Source organism: Carlito syrichta, unplaced genomic scaffold (assembly GCF_000164805.1).
Source record: "Carlito syrichta isolate Samal-C Ts95f unplaced genomic scaffold, Tarsius_syrichta-2.0.1 Scaffold308579, whole genome shotgun sequence".
Classification (NCBI taxonomy): domain Eukaryota; kingdom Metazoa; phylum Chordata; class Mammalia; order Primates; family Tarsiidae; genus Carlito; species Carlito syrichta.
This window is the reverse complement of record NW_007252675.1, coordinates 750,753-773,379: the sequence shown is the minus strand read 5'-3', so window position 1 is coordinate 773,379 and position 22,627 is coordinate 750,753. Positions and strand designations below refer to the sequence as shown.

The following is a 22,627-nucleotide window of genomic DNA, read 5'->3' as shown; positions in this document are numbered from 1 at the left end:
AAAAAAAAAAAAAAAAAAGTCTGCACGTGTGGAGTACAGCTGCAACCACCCATTTTTCCCCAATATTTTCAATCTGTGGTTGGTTGAATCTACAGATTTAGAGCCCATAGATACAGAGGGCTGACTGTACCTTTTGATGACCTGAATACTGGTATCCACTCCTTTCTCAGTGTCAAGGTTTGTGAGAAATTGAGAGATGTTTGGTGGGTAAAGAATTAGAGTGGAAAAAACTTGATGCTGTTGAGGAATATTTACTGTAGACTGTGAAACACCATATGGAATTCTGAAGTCTGATAAATACTTTGTAATAATTTTCAACTTTTCCTTTCTTCTACTACATTCTGTCTCTGAAATGTTTTCCCTCAAATCACCTACCACTGCCTCTGTTCCAATTCATATATTATATATATATATATATATATATATATTTCTTTTTTTTTTTGGAGTTGGAATCTCACTCTGTCACCCAGGCTGGAGTGCAGTGGCATGCTCACGGCCACCCTAGCATCCACCTGCTGGGTTCAGGTGATCCTTCCATCTCAGCCTTCCAAGTAGCTGGAATTACAGGTGTGTGCTACCACATTCGGCTTTTTTTTTTTTTATTATTGTAGAGATGAGGTCTTGCCAAGTTGCCCAGGTTGTTCTCAAACCTGTGGGCTCAGGCAGTCCTCTCACCTCGGCCTCCCAAAGTGATAGGATTACAGGCTTGAACCACTGTACCCAGCCAGTTATTATATATTTTAAATAAAAAAAAAATTTTTTTTTAAAAGGCGGTACTTTGATGTGGTTCAAAATTCAAAAGGTCCAAAAGGGAATACATACAATGAAGCCATTTTCCTGTCCCTGATCCCTTAGTCACCGTTTGCTTTCCCTGTAAGTAACCACTGTTGGCAATTTCTTACGTGACTTTTGAGGGATAGTACATATATGCAGAGACAAACAACTATATTTAAATGTAGTACTTTGCAGTGCATTTATGCAAACAGTAGCATAATACACATAGTTTTGTGTTTTTTTTTGAGTTGGAGCCTCACTCTGTTGCCCAGATTGGAGTGCAGTGGCATGCTCATGGCCACTGCAACCTCAATCTGCTGGGCTCAGGCGATCCTTCCACCTCAACCTTCCAAGTACCTGGAACTACAGGTGTGTACCACCACACCTGGCTAATTTTTTTTATTTATTGTAGAGACAAGGTCTCACCAAGTTGCCCAGGCTGGTCTTGAACCTCTGGGCTCAGGCAATCCTCTCCCCTTGGCCTCCCAAAGTGCTGGGATTACAGGCATGAACCACTGCGCCCAGCTACCCACAGTTCTTGACATCTTCATTTTTCGATCAGCGGTAGAACATGGAAAGCATTTTCTCTCCGTGCATGTTGAGGAGCTTCTTTATTCTTTCTTTCTTTCTTTTTTTTTTTGAGTTGGAGTCTCATTCTGTTGCCCAGAGTGGAGTGCAGTGGCCGCTCCCGGCCACCGCAGCCTCCACCTGCTGGGGCTCCGGCAATCCTTCCGCCTCAGCCTTCCAAGTAGCTGGAACTATAGGCATGCGCTACCACACCCGGCTAATTTTTTGTAGAAATGAGGTCTCACCAAGTTGCCCTGGCGGGTCTCGAACCCACGGACTCAGGCAATTCACTCACCTCAGCCTCCCAAGTCGCGGGATTACAGGCTGAGCCACCGAGCCCGGCTTCTTTAGTCTTTCAAGATGTATTCTGAGGCTATCTCTAGGTTATGTTGATCAAATTGAAAGATATTCTTAAGTGATTTGGAAGACAGCTGCCCTCATAGAAGGTATCTCAGAGAGTGTCCTGGGCCCAAAGGTATGTATAAGCTCACCTTTCAGGTGGCAAAGCAGCAGCATAGTGGAAAAGGCTGTAGACTTGATGTTGAAGCATTAGTTCAACTTCTTTATTCTGCCTATTGCAGCTATGTGCCTTCAGCACACTACCTTTCTTAGCTTAATTTTCCTAGTTTGAAAAATGAAAGTGCTTGAGTAACTGTTACTCAAATGTCTGCAAAATTTTTTTTACCATGCTCATCATATTTATTTTATCTTGATTTTATTAGTTTCATTTTTGACTTTATTCCCTTGAAATACTCTGGTTACTGGAAGCTGCAGTTAGAATGACTCACTCAGTAATTCCCTAGTCTTTAAGCCAGAACTATTTCCTATATATAGGAGTTTTGTCATTTTTGCAAATGTACCTTATGGTACCTTTGAGGATGGTCTCTAGATGTTTCCTGATTTTTCAAACTTGTATGAGAGGTTACACCAGGGAGTTTCTTTGTGTAGAAATTTTCTAACAATCATTGTACATTTTAACTTATGTAAGAATCTCTAGCTTTGCTTTACATTTGTTTTCCGTTGATAACTAGATCATTGCTTGTTAAATGTTCCTTGGACATGAACTTTCCTATCAGTTTTAAGTTTTTATTATTTATTTATTTATTTAGAGTTGGAGTCTCACTCTGTCACCCAGACTGGAGTGCAGTGGCCGCTCCCAGCCACCGCAGCCTCGACTTGCTGGGCTTTGGTGATCCTTCCGCCTCAGCCTTCCAAGTTGTCGGAACTACAGGCGTGCGCTACCACACCCGGCTAATTTTTTGACTTATTGTAGAGATGAGGGCTCACCAAGTTGCCCAGGCGGGTCTCGAGCCCGCAGGCTCAGGCAATTCACTCACCTCAGCCTCCCAAGGTGCGGGATTACAGGCTGAGCCACCAAGCCCAGCTTCCTATCAGTTTTTAAATTATTTGTATCTGTGGCACCTTTTGAGAAGTAAAAACATCTGATTAGATCTAGACAATGGAGTTCTGCTTCCATTTCTAGTGGTTAAATGTTCTTCTCCAGCTAAGATTAAATAATTCTCTAGGGTTTCATAGTTAATACACCACACCTCTGGCAGTCATAGTTAGATTGACAGTTTTACTGAAAGTAATTGATCAAAATCCCCATTAGATTGTCTTTTAATACCAAGGGAGATACTTTCCTATTTGTTCCCCTTATCCTTTAAATGCATTTGGTGGTAGTTAGATAGAGTATAAAATGCCTTAACTTTTAGGGAGGACTCTTCAAGCCCAGGAGCCCACACTACATATATTCTACATATATTCATTCAAAAAATATTTCTAAAGCACCTACTTTGCGTCAGACACTGTACCAGGTCATAGAGATTAAAAGATAGGGTCTTTGGTCTCAAGAATTTTACAGTGTAATGAGGAAGTAGATGTGTCAATAGATAAATGATGCAATGTAGTAATTATCATTGTGGCATTGTATACAGGGAGAAATGAAAGTATAGAAGAAGGTAAACAAGTCTTCCTCAGGAAGTCATAGCTTCAAAGTCAATTGGGCTGCATTTTAGAGGATAAGCATGTCTTTGCTATGTGAATTTAGGGGACTTTGCATTCTAGAAAGAGGAAGCAGAATGTGTACAACCTCCAAGGTGTGCTGTATCATGTGTGTGGAGATCCTTCAGTATATTTGGACCACATGTTGAGGAGTGATGCTGGGTAGTTTGATAGGAGTCAATGCAGTTAAAATCCCAATCTGTATTTGACTTGCTCTGTGGCAGTGAAATTTTGAATATACACTGTATTTTAGACTCCTTGTTGTATCAGAAGCCCATAGTATCGTAGCTCCACTTCCTACTCAAATGAAATTATAAATATTGCAGGCATGAAATGCTTTCTAATTGCTGAATAGTAAAAAAGGTCTGAGTATTATGCCCGCATCCATCAATGTGTATCTTTATGGGTACATTGAATTATCTTAGAAAAGTCTAGTGAAATGGCAGCAGTAGATATTATGTCATTTCTGGAGCTGGTGGTTTTGATTTTTTGAGGCTGAACATGCTCTTATGTGGGTCATATTTTGAATATTTGATGTGTGCTCTTGGTTGCTCAGTGCTTAGAATAAGTAAATAAGTAACTACAGTCTCATTTCTCAGTATACTTTTCAGCAAATCTCTTGTTTCTAGACAAATCAAAAAACTCCTTCTTTCTGCATTTTCCATCTGATATCATTATGGCATGTAGGTGGCAGCTTTCTTAGGCAGTTGTCTATATAACTGTTCACTACATGAGTCATTGTCTGTTTCTTTTCTTCTGGCTGAAAATTCCATCTTGGAAATAATGTCATGCTTTGGTGACTGCAGCACTCATTATGTACATTGCAGTTGACTTTGTATGTTATGTTGATGGAATCAGCATAGAAGAAATAAAATGACTTATTAAATGGAATCAGACCCAGAATTGAATCATTTTCCAAATGATATTCCCCGTGAAAAAGATGCCAAGCAAGAATCTGCAAAAAACACACATATGTTTTACATTCTAAGCATACAGTTCTTAACTTTTGTTATTAGTGTCTGCTTAAATCCTTATCACAGTTGTACTTCTGTCTGAGCAGGTGGCCAGTTTAAGTAGATACTAACTTTGAAGAAGATCTGTATTGGCCCCTAGAATGTGACAGTTCAGCATACCACATTGAAAAGGTAGGAACCAAGTCTATGTAGAGTAGAGCACCTTAAAGTTAATACACTTTTACCAATTCCTCAATTGTTAACAGTATTCCTATATTGGTATTTGTTTGTTTGAGTCGGAGTCTCACTCTCATCTACGCTAGAGTGCAGTGGCATGATCGCTACCGCAGCCTCGACTTGCTGGGCTCAGGTGATCCTTCCACTTCAGTCTTCCAAATAGCTAGGACCATAGGTATGTGCCACCGTGCTCGGCTAATTTTTTGATATATTATAGAGATAAGGTCTTGCCATGTTTCCCAGGTTGGTCTTGAACTCCTGGGCTTAGATAGTTCTCTCACCTCAGCCTCCCAAATGTACTGGGACATATTTTTTTTTTTTTTTGAGTTGGAGTTTCACTCCGTCGCCCAGACTGGAGTGCAATGGCCGCTCCCGGCCACCGCAGCCTCGACCTGCTGGGCTCCGGCGATCCTTCCACCTCAGCCTTCCGAGTAGCTGGCATTACAGGCGCACACTACCATGCCTGACTGATTTTTGATTTATTGTAGAGATGAGGTCTTGCCAAGTTGCCCAGGCGGGTCTCGAACCCGCGGACTCAGGCAAGCCACTCACCTCAGCCTCCCAAAGACGTGGGATTACAGGCTGAGCCACCGAGCCCGTCTTGGTTAATTTTTAAAGTCATATTTTGTCATACTTAACATCCACTAGAATGTTAGCTCCACGAGAGCAGGAATTTGTGCCTGTTTTGTTCACTATAGTAATCCCAGTACCGAATGTGTTTGGCATAGACCAGGCTCTCAGTAAATATTTGTTTGCATGAATGAATTGATTTTGTTCTCTATAAATCTTTTGTTCCATTTTAGAAGAAACCTTGTACAGGTTATCTGAATAATTGTTTTAACTTAGGAAAGCTATTTTCCGAAAGACAAGTTTTTGGAAGGCCCTATGCCAGTCAGGGACCAGTCGGGGAAATAGAAACCACTGTTGGTTGTACAAGCAGAGGAAATTTAATATAGGGAATAGGTTTTACATGCTGATAGGAGAGCCAAAAAGTTAAAGCAGGGCTAGTGAGGCACCCCAGAGATTAGCAATGCTTGGGAGCTACTTACCCCTAAGGAAAATAGAAGTTTGGTTGGGATCACCAAGGGTTACGAACCCTGGCAGTCTGGTGTGAGGTAGAAGCATGGAAAGAGGAGCTATCTGGTGGTAGTTGGAACAGGCCAGTAAGAAAGAGCATTACCCTGGCAGCTTCTGGATCCTGCCTCTTATCCTCACCACTGCCTGCCATCAACAGCTTTTACTCAGAAATCAATCGGCAAGGGAGCCTTGGGAGATATAGTTCTCTGTGGTCCAGTGGAAGAAGGGTGGGATCCCAGCACGCTCAGGCAAAAGCACAAAATCGCCCTTACAGTATTTGAATGATTTGGGACAAGAGATAAGGGTTTTCAGGCACATACAACTTCTTGTGCTTCTAAAAGATCTTGACTGTTGCTGAAACAATTAGTCCCAAGAAGTAATGTAACAACTCAGTCATAGCCTATATAATTAGGGTGTGTGCTTAGGCAGTTGACTTCTGTTGAGTCTGTATTTGACTGTTGGCCACTGCTAGGAGTGATTTATCTTTTGGTTACTCAGAAAGTAAATTCCCACCCTGTTAATTCTGGGAAGCCTTACATATGGTGTATCTACATTGAGTCATCTCATCTACAGCTGAGTGACTTGAGCTAGTAACACAGGAGATATACAAAGAGAATTGTGAGGATTGCAGCATTAAAACACGGCACAGCTTAGACTTTTCTTGATAGTTAAGGTGATTGCAGTGGGACTATTTTTCCTTGAGCTGCACATAATGTTAACTATTCCTATTGATTGTGTCTTCCCCTACAACTTCGGGTAATTAACACTGGGTGAGGAAGGATCTATTTTCTTCTACTCTGGACTTGAAAAATATTTTGTCTCATATGGAATATTGCTGCTGCTGTGTTTAAAGGGAAAGCTTCCCAAGTTATTGTCACTAGTTGTTTTCTTGATTATAAAAGTGTTTAATGAGTTACATGATACAAGTTCAGCACTTTCTAGAAGTGCTTTTTTTGTCAATCAGGTCACCTGCATTTGGGCCCTTGCTACAGTAATGGAATTGGTGGAACTAGGCCAGAGGTTTTCAGTGCCGTGTATATTTGTTTTTACGCTATTACTTCCCACAGAGGCCACAGATAAAGGATCCTCTTTGTTTGAGTAGCTACCAACTGTCAAAAATCCCATAGGTTTCACTGTTTTTATCTTTTCTCTGAAAAATTATTTTCCTCTTGGCAGGTATTACTATAGTTCACAGACGTAATTAAAATGTACTTTATATTTTAAAAAGCATATCAGATTGCTTCCCAGAGTACTGGCTGTTTCAGCCAGTCCATTTCACCTTTAAGAGGTACATCTGTGAATTTTTGAAGCCTCATGTTTAATAAATATAATATTTCACTACTTTGTTTGACTCTTCCCTCTCCCACACTTTCTCCTTCCCTACCCTACTCTTCTGGATCCTGTATTTCCCCACAGGCCTTATGAATGCTGGTCTACTGATGGCTGAACTGCAGGTCTCTCCCCAGTGGAAAGCCCCAGAGATGAGCCAAATCTGCCTCAGCTGTGGCCATCCATCAGTGTAAGGTTGCCCTGGTAGTTATCTTCAGTTTGTCCAACTCTTTCCTTCCTCCTCATCCTCCCTTATGTGTGAACAAAACTTACCCTGGAATCCTACCTTTGTAATATGTCACTGGGTAGGAGTAGGATTTTATTATTGCTGCTTCTTTTCATTTTCAATTAATGTTAATGATTCTCAATTTTGTTGATTGTAACACTCTTTCCCCCTCAATTTGTATATTTCCTATAGGTATTCTGGTTTGCTTTTAAATACATATAGAATACAGTTTATTTGTTTATTTATTATTATTATTTTTTGAGTTGGAGTCTTACTCTGTTGCCCAGGCTGGAGTGCAGTGGCACGCTTACAGCCACTGCAGCCTCTACCTGCTGGGCTCAGGCGATCCTTCCGCCTCAGCCTTCCAAGTAGCTGGAAACACAGGCATGCACCACCACACCCAGCTTATTTATTTATTTATTTATTGTAGAAATGAAGTCTCACCATGTTGCTCAGGCAGATCTCGAACCCCTGAGCTCGGGCAATCCTCTTGTCTCTGCCCTCCAGAGTGCTGGAATTATTGACATGAGCCGGCCTAGAATACAGTTTATGTAAATTCTGGATCTCATAAACCCACTTGGAGAATACTTTATCTTTTTAAAATTTCAAGTCAGAGCTTTCAAAAAGAGATTTCTTAATCTGAAACAATGAGAACTGGGTCCCTCAGGCTTTATGTCATTTCTACTCACCCACAAACCAAATGTGTAATGCTCTCATTTTATGATGTGTTGAAAATAGAGAATCAAATGCAGGAGAGCGAGAGAACTACCCTCAGCTGTAGCTGATAAGCCTGTCCTAGCAGAGTAGAGCAAATAGAGCACCTTTTTTCAAATGCCAATGCTGTCTTTTGCAGTAGTTGCTAGTGATGAAAAGACCATAAATCCTTAAGCCTCTACCACAAAACTTAATCTTTAGATGTGGGTTTACATGTTAATCCTACAATGTTACTTCACTTCCTTGACGTCAAGTGCACACACAGTACATTTTATAACTTCTTCCTCTTTTTTTTCTAACTGGAAGTCCCCAGATGTGTGGATTTAGAAATGAGTTCTCTAGTGTTTCTAGCTTTGAGTTAAAGATATTTGTCTCCATATTATTTAGATGGTTGTTTTTGTTCTTACACCTTGAAAAAATTATTTCTTACAGAAATTTCTGCGTGAGTTGGTGAGGAACACCAACTCACAACCACATCCAAACAAGCCAGAGATGTGGGGAATGGAACATTGGTGTCTTTTTGTTGTTTCTGATATGTTACCACTCATGTTATAACTGATATAAATCTTCAGAGGCAAAGTAGGAAGGAAACTCCCCGTTCTTACCATGATGCTTTTGTTCAAAACAACTAACAGCAGAACCAATGGAAATCAGTTTGAGTGTGACAGCTGATTTGAGAAAGAAAGAATTAAAAGATTCGGGCTCTTCTATGTTGAAAGCATTTTTACTGGAAGAAAAGCTGTTTGGAACAGGGGTTGACTTTGTCTTTCTGAAAGTAGGCATGAAGAGTTCAGTTAGAGGAACTGTTGCAGATAGAAGAGAAATTTGAGGAAGGATCTTGCCTACAGCCTAACTGCTATGTTGATGTTCACAGCTTATATGAGAGGGAAAGGAAGCTTCATTAAATGCAGCATTAGAATTAGGAAGACTCCAGCTTAGCTTCTCTTAGCCTTCTGACTTGGTTCTTAGCCTGGTCTGAACAGAAGCAGTCCTACACAAGTGACTCAGATCAAGGGTCAATATTATGGGCAGAGTAAAAATAGATCCTAGTTTCATTAGACTTCTCAAACATTTAAGAAGAAAAAAAAAGATTGTTGCCATAGGAACAGACTCCCAAACCGATTGTTTTCTGTCTTGTAGGTTTTGGGAAGGTGGGAGGGTCCTCTTGCGTATAATCTAAACATCATTAAATGATGTTTTTTAAAAAAGCAAAAACTTCATTTTTTCTGATTATGAACATTATCCATATTCATGACAAAATATTAGAAAGTTTGAAAAATATAATGATACAGAAGATATTTCTCATAATCCTTATCATCTATTACTTAGTTGAGCTTATATCATAATTCTTTTATATAATTGTTGTTTGCTTAACATTTATCATGAGCCTATTTCATGACATCAAAAACATTAAATACTTTTATTGTATTCCATCATTGGAATATGTCATTATTTACTTAACTCTTGCCCAATTGTTGGACATACGGGTTTTCAGTTTTTCAGCATCACAAATAAAGGTGCAATGTAAATTTTTGTGTTGCTGTTATACTGATGGATTATTTATGTGTTCATATTTGAGTAGTCATACGGGCCCTTTAATTTGAAAAACGTTAAGGGCGTCCTCTGGGTTCAGCTCATGTGAAAACAGCTTTGCTGTAGGAGCTGTCATTCTGAACTGCTTCATTTCAGTAGACATCTGAGGGAAGGAGTGGAGGGCTGGGGAGAACCCTAGCTGCCCATAAGGAACAGCTTTATGGGTCATATCACAGCAAGATGGGCCAGCACTTTCATATTACACACCTGATGTGTGGAAATATCATTGTGCCATTGATTAGCATCTTACGTTGTCCATACAGTCCTCCTTCAGTTAAATTCAGTGCACTGGAGAGGTGGGTTAGAGGCCCTACATTAGTAGAAAACTACTACATTTTATCTTTAATAGGGATTGTGTCTTCCTGTATATCTGTATAACGAATGAAGTGTCTGTATCTCCTTCATGAGCAGTATTATTCTTTTAATGTATGTTCAGATCATATTCTTTTTTGTCAGTCAACTTCATACTGTTAACTTAAATATTTGAAGATCTGTGACATTCCAGGAAGCTGGGCAGGTGAATCTCATGGTTGCTATGTGATAATTGCTTCTTTGTGCCATTTCATTTGTATGCTTCTGGCACCTTTGCTCCTTTGAAAGCTGGAGCCCATCACAAAGCTAATCCTCTGCCCTCTCAATAGGAGGTTTTAGTGTGACACATCATCTTGGGAAAAATGTAGCAAGGGGTGTGAGACAGGAGGCTGAAATAGCAGTCCTCTAGCCCTTTTGTGGGATAGGAGTAAATATTTAGACACTGTTCTCAGGTGCCATAGACATTAATAAAAACCTTGCAGCAGTTTTAGAAGCTCTCCTTCTGTCCACTGGAACATGCTTTTTAATGTGAAGAACCTTCCTTTGGCTCTTTTGAAGTTGTGATTTTTTTTTTCCTGGATACCTGCCCTGGGTTCCTCTGCATAATATCTTCTTGGCAGGATCTTTCTATCTAGGTGGCTGGCATCTTTGCCCCACCCCCTTGTGCCACACCTTTTGACCTCTACCTCATTATACTCAACTCTGAAGCTCCTAGGTTTTGAAACACCGTGGTGAATGTTTTCTTTGTGAAAGGGCAAATCTTCACCTTTTGCTCTCTTCCCTTAAGCCAGCACTGTTTTGATGACTAACATTTGGCATGCCACTGGACTAACCAACCATCTGTACTTTGATCCCAGAATTCATTTAGAGTCTGCTGTTTGTTTAGAAATGAAAGTTCTCTGGCTTGTTTGGATGTGGTTGTGAGTCAATTAAACTGGCACTGGTTTTCCGTCTGTCATTGACTAGGACTCTCTCAACATGTAAGGAAAACTGCAGCACTGTGTTGTGACGAGAAACTCACGTGTCCACGGTCTTGCCCCAAGAGCTCATTTGTTAACGTAGAAGATTTTGTGTAGAGCCTCTACCTGGGTGAAAGGCATGAGCTTCCCTGGAAACAATTGAAAATCCTTTTCTGCCTGGCCACTTGGTCTTGAGTTCCAGTGTATTACACTCTTCTCTAATTCTGGGCTTCTGAGGAAGAGGAGTATGGATGGAAACGAAACTTCACACCGTCTCCTAGCAGCAGAGAGTGAATTGTATGTTGTAATAAAAAGGAACACCTAAAGAACAAGATATCCATTTGCTGCCCGTTATTGAGCACCTACTAAATATAACACACATTTCAGATGTGTAAAGAGGATTCTAATTTCAGTCCAGCTGATCATTTCTACTGTGGACTTGGGCCAATGACTTGACCTCTCTGGGCCTTAGTTTCTCCAACTGTGCTTGTACTCGATAATCTCTAAAGTTCGTCCAATCTAAAATTGGAAATTCTATCTTCTAAATGTTTATCTATTTGCTACAGAATAATAGAAAAGGCTTTTGCACAAAAATTGCCATTTGTCTCTCACCTGCTTCAAACTAAATAAATTACAAATGGTTCCTCAATGATTTCTCAACCTCGGGACTATTGACATTTTGGATAATTCCTTGTCATGAGGGCCATCCTGGACATTTTAGGATGTTTAGCAACATTCCTGGCCTCTGCCCACTAGATGCCAGTCGTACTTTCCCACCCATCTGCCAGTTATGACATCCAAAAATGTCTCTAGACATCGACATTGCCCTTTGAGGGAGAATTACTTCTGTTAGTAGCCATTGGTTTAGAGCGAGAAGGGTGGGACTATTTGAATGTGGGCTGTATGTATTTATTATTTATTTAAAGATGAGGTTTCATTATGGGAGAGAAGGGTAGGACTATTTGAATGTGGGCTTTATTTATTTATTTATTTAGAGATGAGGTTTCATTATGTTGCCTAGGCTGGTCTCGAACTCCTAGGCTCAAGCAATTCTGTCATCTAGGCCTCCTGGAATTACAGGCATGAGCCACTGCACCCGGCCAGGACTGTTTTAAATAATACCAGTTTTTATATTGTTCCTTTGTTGCTTATTGCCCACTTAATTGGCAAGCATGTATTAAGTGGCTTACTATATGCAGGTGAATAACACAATTATGAGGGAGTTTAATGATAATACTGTCAAGTTTTGAATATCAAGTCCATCTGGCCTACTTTGAAATGATTGCCCAACTGTCAGCTTAGCAGTCCCTGCCTACACACTTACTCCCCCCAGTCTGCTGTTAGCCTTGGTTGAAGAAGTAATTGAAATGTATGGAAGGCATTTACTTGCAAAGGTTATCAGGTCACAACCTAGGAAACCCCTGGGTTTGTGATTTATGGATCAGGACTGGATCTTGTGCATCCAGAATCTAGTATTATGGCAGTTATCCCTTCAGCTACCCAGGGGAGGAAATTAATCTCTCATCAGTGTGGTGGGGTTGGGAATCTATGCCAGAGATGGAGGATGAAGAGCAATCTCTTTGGACAATGGCCACATCGCCCTTCTTTAGTTGCTTCTTCTAAACATAGGTATTCCCCCAGTGGGCAGACTCACTTTGCAGTTTCAGTATTTTTTTAAGTATATGAGGTGATATTGGTTGTTACAAAGAGGAAGTTAAGGCTTTAAGCTGAAGTAACCTAAAAATGTGAAGAGCCGAATGTCCCCAGGAGATGAAGACAGTAACTTCTGGAGAACCAAGTTTGCATCTATTTCCTGAAGTGAGGTCATGAGTGCTATTATAATACCAAATTTTGAAATATCAGGTCCACCTGGCCAATTTTGAAATGACTGCCGAGCTATTAGCTAGCAGCCCCTCCCTACACACCTACTCCCCTGAGCCTGTTCTTAACCATTGAAGTAATGATTGAAATGGATTCCATTTCTTGGGAGATCTACTTATATACTTGTTAGGTTTGCTATAAAATGTTAGTTTAGGTTGAATTACTTTGAATTTGCTCCCAATGCCCCCAATTTTCCTTGTCTCTTTTAAGTCCGTATCCTTCACTGGGTTAGGAGCAGAATGGTGCTGCTTGCTGGTTGGGGTAGAGTGTGTTCTGTGAGCATCCTTGCTGGGATGCTCTGGGATTCCAAAGTCATCATTCAGACACTTAAGCCTGTCAGTCCCCATCCTTGGGTCCTGGCAGTCTCTGTTTTCCATTCCAGCTGAGCCTTTGCTAGAGTAATTATCCACATGGAGTTTTCAAGCCAAACAATTGTTTGTACTGAGATAGTCTCACTGTTGGCTCCTAATGAAATAATCTCCTTCCTGCCCCCAATGAAAGCAGCTATTTTTTGTTTCCTCCCTCCTCTTTTCAGAGAAGCTATGTCTCATCCACCACTCTCCTAGCTTATTCATAAGTGCTTTAAGCAGGGTCTTTGTGTAAAGGAAATTGGAACCAAAATATCATGGGCTAACCAAGACACAAGGAACATTAAGGACCCTTTCCTCTGACTTTTGATGTAAGATATTTAAATTATCTTTGTGTGATTTTTTTCTATAATAAATGGTTTAACACTTAAATCCACTTAAGTAGAATATTTATACTAGGTTTGTTTTTTTTATACAGTATACCAAATTAGTGTACTTTTTTTTTGTTACTTAAAGGAGCTTACAAAAAGAAAGAAAAACAAACCAAAAATCCAACAACAGAACAACCATAGATGAGCTGGTGCCACAGAAGAGGCAGCAAAGTACTGTGAGAGTCAAAATAGGAAGGAGAAAAGGCTTCATGGAGGAAGTGGGCAGAGCAAGATTGTCACAAAAAGATGTTTTGCAACTAGAGGGAACAGGCTCTGTAAAGCTATTTGTGAGAGGTCTCAAGTTGATCAAGAAAGGGTAAGTAGCAGTTCTTCAAGCCTTTTTAGGGGAGCATTTAAGTTAACAGCATCAATGAATTTCTTCAAATTGACTTCTGACAGTAGTCTAGGTGGTCTCCATTTTCTGATTCACCCCCTTTGCCAATTCCAAGTTGCCATTATCCCTGTAACTGACTCTAAAGAGCAAACAAATCTGTCATCTCCAGCACAGTTTCAGTCATAGATTTTTAGGTGGCTCTCTTTATCACTTACAACCTAGTTCATTTGTATGTTCCGGTTTTCAAGCATTTTTTTCCTTTAGTTCCTGAACTCTTTGCTTCATCCTGTGGTTTCTTGGGTATGCAGCTCTAGCCTTTTCTGAAGATGAGTTTCAACCATACCGTCTATTATTTCCCTCAGAAGTTGTTCTCTATTCTTCTGGGATGCTTTTAGGGTGTTTTGGGCACCCATCTAATGATTTTTGAAGGGTTTTGATGTATCTTTAAGTGACCATGTCCGTCCTTGAAGATGAGCCATCATCATTTCATTCCATGAAATGGAAGTTTAGGGGACTTGCTTTGTTCTTTTTTGAGAAAGGCTACTGTGTCTTCAAGTGAAGAGGTGAACCTATTCAGATTTTCATTAAGGTTTGCCATAGTTGATGTTTGCAACATCAGGGGAGTGGGCCTCCACTGGAAGCAACTAGAGAGTTCATTGGCTTGTATAATCAGTGTAACCTCATTGACTTTACAAGATTCTTACACACTGGCAGAAAATTTTTTGACTAGCTCTTTTTTCCCTTCTTAAAATATATTGTCTCTTTACTGTAAAAATAATCATAGCAGCACATACCAAATTCTCCCAGGGAGATCCCAGAAGACTTGGGCCTTGTCTCAGGCTTTCAGATAGCTCCACCAAGAGCACTGCAGAACTGCTTCAGGACCAACTGGAAAGACATTAAACTTTTTAAAAAATTAAGGTATAATTAGGCCGGGCACAGTGGCTGACACCTGTAATCCCAGCACTTTGGGAGGCCAAGGCAAGAGGATTGCCTGAGACCAGGGATTCTAGACCATCCTGGGCAACTTGGCAAGACCTCATCTCTACAATAAATCAAGAAAAATTAGCAGGGCATGATGGTGCATGCCAGTAGTTCTAGTAGTTCCAGCTACTTGGAAGGCTGAGGTGGAAGGATCACCTGAACCCAGCAGGTCAAGGTTGTGGTGGCCTTCAGTGTGCCACTGCACTCCAGCCTGGGTGACAGTGAGACTCTGACTCAAAAAAAAAAATTAAGATATAATTAACAAATGAAAATTGTAGATATTTACGGTGTACAGTATGATGCTTTGATATATGCATAAGTGATTTTTGTGACAGTCAGGAGGCTCTGTAGTTGGAATCAGAGACTCATTACACCCAGGGCTGCCTTCACCAAATCAGTAAAAGGCCTGTGTGTGGATGTATGGATAGGATTCACTCTGTCATGTTTATCTGTGTTGAAGAACATGGGTGTCTGTACACACAGTTTTAAGGGGAAGTGATGTCATTGTTAGTGTATAGAATTGAGAACAGGAGTAATAAGAATTGATTCTAGAAAGGCCCAAATCATGGAAGAATTTAAGCTATACTTAGAAGGTTGGAGTTCAGGTGGTGGGGTGGTCTTTAAATGGGGTGATGGCATCATCAAAACATATGTTGGCAGAATGCCCTTTCAGAGCCAATAAAGAGTCAAAACTAGGCCCACGTCTTTTTCTTTCTGAAATCTTCTGGGGATAGAGTGGGCTAATAATGGTATAGGTTGGTTGATTGATAATTCTTTATTCCCAGAAACATCACCAAAGCATACACTAGTTACATCAAGTGCTGGAAGACAGAAAGGAAGAGTAAGAGTCATAGCCTAACTTACTGTAAATCCCTACCTATTAATAATAAACCAGGGGCCAGGCACAGTTGCTCACGCTTGTAATCCTAGCACTTTGGAAGGCCGAGGTGGGAGGATTGCTTGAGTCCAGGAGTTTGAGACCAGCCTGGGCAACATAGGCCTCATCTCTATTTATATTTCTTTCTTTCTTTTTTTTTTTTTGAGTTGGAGTCTCACACAGTCACCCAGACTGGAGTGCAGTGGCCACTCTCGGCCACTGCAGCCTCGAGCTGCTGGGTTCCGACAATCCTTCTGCCTCAGCCTTCCAAGTAGCTGGAACTACAGGCGCGCGCTACCATGCCTGGCTAATTTTTTTGATTTATTGTAGAGATGAGGTCTCGCCAAGTTGACCCGCGGGCTCAGGCAACTCACTCACCTCGGCCTCCCGAAGCGTGGGATTACATGCTGAGCCACCAAGCCCGACCTCTATTTATATTTCAAAAAATTAAATAGTAATAAACCAGGGAAGTAAGATTGATGTTGCACTAAATTAACTTAAGTAAATTGTCCTCCCTTCAGTCTTTTCAGAATAGTTCAGTGAATTTTAAAGGTATAATTACTATCTTTTAGGAGAGGTAGATTTTAGAGATAATGTAATCTGTTTAAGAAATTGACTCTCAGAGAAGTGAATTGCCTTGCCTAAGGTCACGCAGCTAATTAATGCCACAGTTTAGATAATCCATATCTTTAGCTCTGTAGATAGCAGGGGCCAGTTAAATAACATGAGAAAGATGAAGAATGTCTCCTTTGTTTCTTCCGCGAACCCTCAGTCTGCTTCCCTGTTGATTTCTTAGTGTTACAAGCTTTAATGTCTTTTGAGAAAACCATCTTAATTGCTGAAGTAGGTTTAGATTGAAATGGACTACTCTCATCAGTGAGTACTTAACAGTATTCTACTTCACTAACTTCTTTTTGGCGGTTACCTGATCGGACGATCATGTTGCTTTGCTTCATCTCTACCGAGAACATAGCAATCTAATTGCTACATTTGTTGGATCATTAATTTCCTGGATTAATTTGGTTCAGCTGGTTTATATTTTGGTTGAGCATATAAATAGCTGCTCTCTTCTGCTAGAATCTCCAAACTTCCATCTTTAGCTTGCATACTTTGGTATTTTATATAAATACGGGAGAAGTAAAAAGCAGCACGAGGATATAAGTGGTAAGAAGATCGATGGATGGGACTTAGCATAAGGAAGGCCTCTCTAATAATCCGTGCCATCTAATGGTAGAACCTACTGCTTTTTGAAATGGTACATAATTGACTTAGCATTGGACAAGTCAGGTAGTCACTCATAGAAGGATCTCCTGCATTCAGTGGGAGGTAGGACTCAATGACTTCTAAGATCCTTTCCATCTCTAATTTTCTAAATTTAAAAATTTCTTGTTGTAGTATTTACCTTTATTCTCTAAACGATCTCAGAAGTGTTCTAATTGCTTTGTTTCAACCATTTTAAAGCTTAACTTATGCTCTTTTTTTCAAATGTGTGAATGTGGAGTTTCTCTTTTTGACAAACGGAAACAACATTCTTGCAAGATGGCCCAGATGGAAAGGGACTTCTCTTGAAGAACGAGTGTTCTGAAAGCAAAGGTTCATTGCGTAAGCCTTTATTTTGGTCTCATGGTTCCTTAAAATGTTTGTACGTACAGAAGTTCAAAGTTACTGTTTATTGTTGTTTTGGAATAGGGAACTGAATGAACTCTCTTTTGTATAGATGAAAATAGGCTGGTAAACATATTTTTCAGCAGTCTTACATCATTTTTCCACTATTGTACTGGTGTTTGTGTATTCTTATTCATAGAGAATCAGAGAATGGAGGGATGTAATGAGTGGAACTGAGGTAACTGGCATTAGATTTGTTCCTAAAACGAATACTATTTCTTTTTTACTTTGACTTCCAAATTTTGCCAATGACAGTTTAAAGCAAAGAGAATTAACCTCTATTTTAAAATTAGAGTCTTTTGATTCAGGTTCTTCCTTAGTTTCTTGCATTTAAACCAGTTTTCAGTGTCTATCCCAGTTTCCATGAACTGAATTCAATGTTTTAGTTTATCAAGATCTAGCATCTTCATAAATTGTTTATTTCACTTTACATTTGCAGCACCATTGAATATTAAGCAGAGAGGGACCTAAAAATTACCTACAAATCATCTGCTAGAAATATAGTAGTAGAAAAAACCTTAGGGCTTCTTGTTCACACAACTCACTATGTGGGGATCATTTCTTTACCACCCCTGAGAGTTGATTACTGAGCCTCTCCTTGTCACTTACTGGGATTTTACTATTTCTGAATAGGCTGCATTTGTTTTCACACAACCTTAATTGTTAGAAAATTCTTCCCAAGAGTGTGCTAAAATCAGCTTCTACTCATTGATGCCAGTTCTGCCTTGGAAGCCTCACCAAAGTAACTTAATCCCTTTTCTGTGTGATAGCTTAGCCTTCAATGTGTTTGTAAACTTCTCTCGTTATCTTGCAAAACCTAAAAAATTATATACTTTTATTTTGCTTACTGATGAATTCAGTTAAAGAAAAATTTATTGTGCATCATCTTCTATTTGTTAGCATTGTGCTAAGTGTTTGGGATAAATGATGAGGGAATATGAACCTTGCCTTCTAGAGCTCATAGTCTCTTTAGGGCAAGAGAGATTTGTAATTAACTAACTCTAATAAGAGATTAAATATTAGAAGAGCAAAGCATACAGTGGAATATTAGCCATAGGGAAGGTCAAGGTTTATTCCATTGAAAGACCTCACAGATGATGTGACATTGGACTGGATTTTGAAGTCTGTCAAGCAGGGTATTGGGGAGCAAGCTATGCCAGGTAGAAAGATAGTGTAGACAAAGAGATGTAAGTGTATGGCATATTTCAGAATGACGACTTGCATGGCATGCATAAGACACCGGCTTTTAACAGACTTTATACGTCATGTAAAGGAGTTGCAACTAATCCTGCAGTCAGTAAAGAGCCATGGACAGCTGTTTTGTTTTTAAGATATTTGTATTGTTTTTTTCCCCATCACAATATTAGCATTAGCTCATTGCACACAATTTAGAGTATATAAAAATATAGAGAAGAAAATTGATATTTCACAACCCCATTATCCAGAGATAATACCTTTTAATATCTTACATATATTCTTCTAGACATTTAAGAACAAAGATACATGTATGCACTTTTTAAACAAAATGGAATTGTTTCATATATACTGTTTTAATGCTGAATTTTAAAAGTTAATTTATCATGGAGATACTTCTATATCAAATAGAGAGCTCCAAAATGTTTTTCCATTATGTGATGATCATAATTCCTTTCTCTATTGACATTTCTAACTTTTTGAAAGATGTAGTATTGAGCATTCTTGGCATATTTCTTTGTGTACTAGATCTCTATTTCTCAGATGAATTTTTACAAGTCAGGGGAGTTTAAAGGATTTACTTAGTTTTTCTTTTCTTTCTTTCTTTTTTTTTTTTTTGAGAGTCTCACTATGTTGCTCAGGCTGGCCTCAAACTCCTCAGCTCAAGTGATTCTCCTGCCACAGCTTCCTGAGTAGCTGGAACTACAGCTGTGCACCACTGCACCTGGCATACTTAGTTTTAATTAATTTTTTTAAAAAATTTGCCTCCCTGCTATGTGTAAGGAACTGTGCTACACCCTGAGAATATGATAGTGAATGTCACAGATCTGGTGTCACTTTTTGTAGCACTTACAGGTTCATGGGAAAGAAATGCTAAACAATCACACAAACAAATATATAACAAAATGTGGTACAGATTTAAAAAGTAGAGTTCATAACTTTTAAAAAGTCCTTATCTTTTAGAGATACATGCTGACGTATTTACAGATGAAATGGTATAACATTTGGGATTTGCTTCAAAATAATCCAAGGTTGGGATGAGGGACAGTGGTTGGGAATGTAGCTGAGACAAAATTGGCTAGGAATTGGTAATTGCTGAGCTGGTGGTTAATTATACTCTGCTTTTGTGTGTTTGAAATTTTCTATATTGTAAATACCAAAAGAAAGGGTAGAAGAAAGATTACAATCGGGTTTAGACTAAAAGGCCAAGGAAAGCCTTCTTTAAGGAAGAAACATTTCAGCTGAGACCCTCGTGATGTATAGTAGTTGGCCAGGCTACCAGTGGCAGATGGCAATTGGGGAAAGAGCTGTTTAGGCAGTGGGGGCAGCGTGTAAGAAGACCAAAAAACCATAAGGAAGGAACAAGCTGGTGCCTTGAGGAAATGAAAGAAGGATGGTGTCATAGGAGATGAGAGACTGGGGAAGCTGGCATGGGCTAGAATCTAAGAACTTGGAGACCACGTTAAAGATTTTGTTCTTTAATCCAACAGCAATAGAAAGAAGGCTTCTATAAAAGGGCTTTAAGCCGGGAGAGTGACAAGGTGGCTCACTGCTTCTTTAGGAGCTCAAGTTGACTGTTATATGTAGAATGGTTTTGGTTTGGGCTTGGGAGAGGAGAGAATGTCAAAGCGGAGAGACACTATTGCACTGGTCTAAAAGAGTTTGGTGACTTTAGAGAAATAGTAATACAGATGGAGAGAAGAGATACTGGTTTGACAGATGTTTTGGTCTTGGTGATGTAGAGGGGCTGAAGGAGAGGTTTCATGATGCATAAATTTCTGACTAATGCAATTGAATGGATGGAAGTGTAGCTGACTAAAATGAAGAATCAAGGAAGAACAGATTTTATGGCAAGAGGGTGAGAGCTCTGTTTGGAATATGCTATACAGAAAATTTCTACCAGTTTACATTTTTACCTCTGTATGCAACTACATGGAAGGTTTATATTTAGCAGTCTAATCTGAACAGATTTGTGTTTTAGAAAGATTATTCTGGTGGGAGTTTGGAAACCAATTAGTTGTTAGTCTGTGAGCTTTCTGAATTGAGGAATTTCACCTTTATTGTCTCTGCCTTTGTATCTCCAGTAGTTAGCAGACAAAATGCTTGGCACATAGTTGCTCAGTAAATAATGTTAAGAGAATAAAGGCTTATTAGTGAGAGATGAGATGGTCTAGGTAGAAATGGATAGATTCTGGAGAGGTTTCCAAGGTAGATTCAATGGGGCTTAGAGATTTTCTTTTTTCTCCCTTCCCTTCCCTTGTCTGTTGAAGAACTTTTCAACAGCTCCATACTGCCAGCAGGTCTAAAAATAAGGGTAGCCATCAATTTATCAGTGTTTCTTCCTCAACTTTATTTGTTTGGAAACTCATAGATTAGAGGTCAAAGAGCTGTAATTACTGTGATAGTAGCTTGAGGCTCACTGTCACTCTAGTTCTTTTCTCTTAGCTGAGTTCTCAGTCCCAGAACCTTTTCTATCCTGGCATCTCTGTGGTAAGGGAAGTTTCAGCAGCAAGGGAAATTTGCAGGAGGGCAGCAGTAGTTACTCAGTATGTAGAAGCTGTCCAGAAGTTGAGTATAAATTGGATATTGCCTATATGCTTTCCATTTTGCACCAGACACAAGCACCAGAGGAACTTGTAAAAACAACTGTAGCTGGTCAGTGTAAGCCCAGATTTCCCTGATACTGGGCTGATACTTATTATAATCAATTTCTTGACCACCCAAATCCATATACTTTCTTTATTTCCACTGATTTCTTTTTTTTTTTTTGAGTTGGAGTCTCACTCTGTCGTCCAGACTGGAGTGCAGTGGCCGCTCCTGGCCACTGCAGCCTCGACCTGCTGGGCTCCGGCAATCCTTCCACCTCAGCCTTCCAAGTAGCTGGAAATACAGGCACGCGCTACCACGCCCGGCTAATTTTTGACTTATTGTAGAGATGAGGTCTCGCCAAGTTGCCCAAGCAGGTCTCGAACCCGCGGGCTCAGGCAGTCCACTCACTTCAGCCTCCCATAGGTGCGGGATTACAAGCTGAGCCACCAAGCCTGGCTTTCCACTGATTTCTTATTGCAGAGTGACTACATGTTAATTTTAATATTATTTAATGTTGCCTGAGCCTGCTCTTAGGTTCCTGTTGAGCATATTCACTTAACTGTAACCTTGTCCTTTGTGTTGTGCTAATCACTACCAGTTTATATTACTTGTCTATCCCTTTTGCTTTCAAAATTATTTGAAATATTCCTCTCAGCTTCTTTTTTCCATTTTCACTTTCAAAATGACATCTTTTATAGTTTCTTCCTGGTTGCCATGACTAGCGTATGCTGGACACTTAGTTTATCTTCTTTTATTGATACATAATGAGGGAACCCCCAACAAACCCAGAATTTATTTATAAAAAATCATGTATTTATTCTTACATGTTTAAACTTCAGTCATCTTCACAGTATTCTCCACTTGATACATTACACTTATCGAGTTGCTTTTTCCACTACTCAAAACAGTTTTTGAACTCATCAATTTTGATACCTTTTAGTGCTTCTGCCATTTTTTGTTTCACCTCTTCCACATTGGCAAAATGTTTCCTTTTGAGGATTTTTTTTCATCTGGGGAAATGAAGTCACCTGGGGTGAGATTGGGTGAATAGGGAGCGTGGGGCACGGGGATTATGCTGAACTGCTGAACACTCAGTGTGGTGTGTGCAGGTGCACTTATAAATCACAGTCATGACTATTGCCTTGCTAGACTCTGGTGTGGCCATGTGCTCTTTGAGCTATGGCTATCGCCATGTTTCCTGCCTCTGGTCCCCTCCCCTACTCTTGGGGAGGTGAATCTTCTCTCTCTCTCTCTCTCTCTTACTTTTAAATAAACTATATTTTCTCATCTAAAAAATAATAATATTAAATCACTTATCATGAAATGGGCAAATACTTTGAAATAGTCTCCCCCCCCAAAAAAAAACCAAAAAATTAACTGAAGCTGAACACAGACTCTCACAACAATGCTAACCAGTACACTGATGCTGATGGAATCCTAGAATATTTGCCTATATAAGGGACCCGCCCACCAAAAGATAATTGCAGGGTTTTTTTGGTCCTCCTTATATGCAGTTTTCAGGGTACACGTGGTGTTTTGATATATTCATATGCTGTGTAATAATCAAATCGGGGTAATTGGTATATCCATCATCTTAAACATTTGTCTTTTCTTTATGC

At 39.7% G+C, this 22,627-nt stretch overlaps 1 protein-coding gene across 4 annotated transcripts in view; it reads left to right on the top strand.

Annotated features, from left to right (window-relative positions):
- SMAP2 (small ArfGAP2) overlaps nucleotides 1-22,627 on the top strand; it is a 51,542-nt gene that overhangs the window by 4,899 nt on the left and 24,016 nt on the right. The window contains exons 1-3 of one of the 4 annotated variants that reach the window (XM_021716246.1): nucleotides 11,877-11,888; nucleotides 16,844-16,847; nucleotides 17,365-17,403. The exons of 1 other annotated variant lie outside the window; for it this stretch is intronic. Coding sequence is in view for 1 of the 3 variants with exons in the window: in XM_021716244.1 (XP_021571919.1) it covers nucleotides 13,575-13,659 (85 nt within the window). In the remaining 2 variants the exon portion in view is untranslated. Of the gene's footprint in view, nucleotides 1-11,876; nucleotides 11,889-13,512; nucleotides 13,660-16,843; nucleotides 16,848-17,315; nucleotides 17,404-22,627 lie in introns of those variants that run through there. 2 more of the 4 variants (XM_021716244.1, XM_021716245.1) reach the window with 2 other exon arrangements.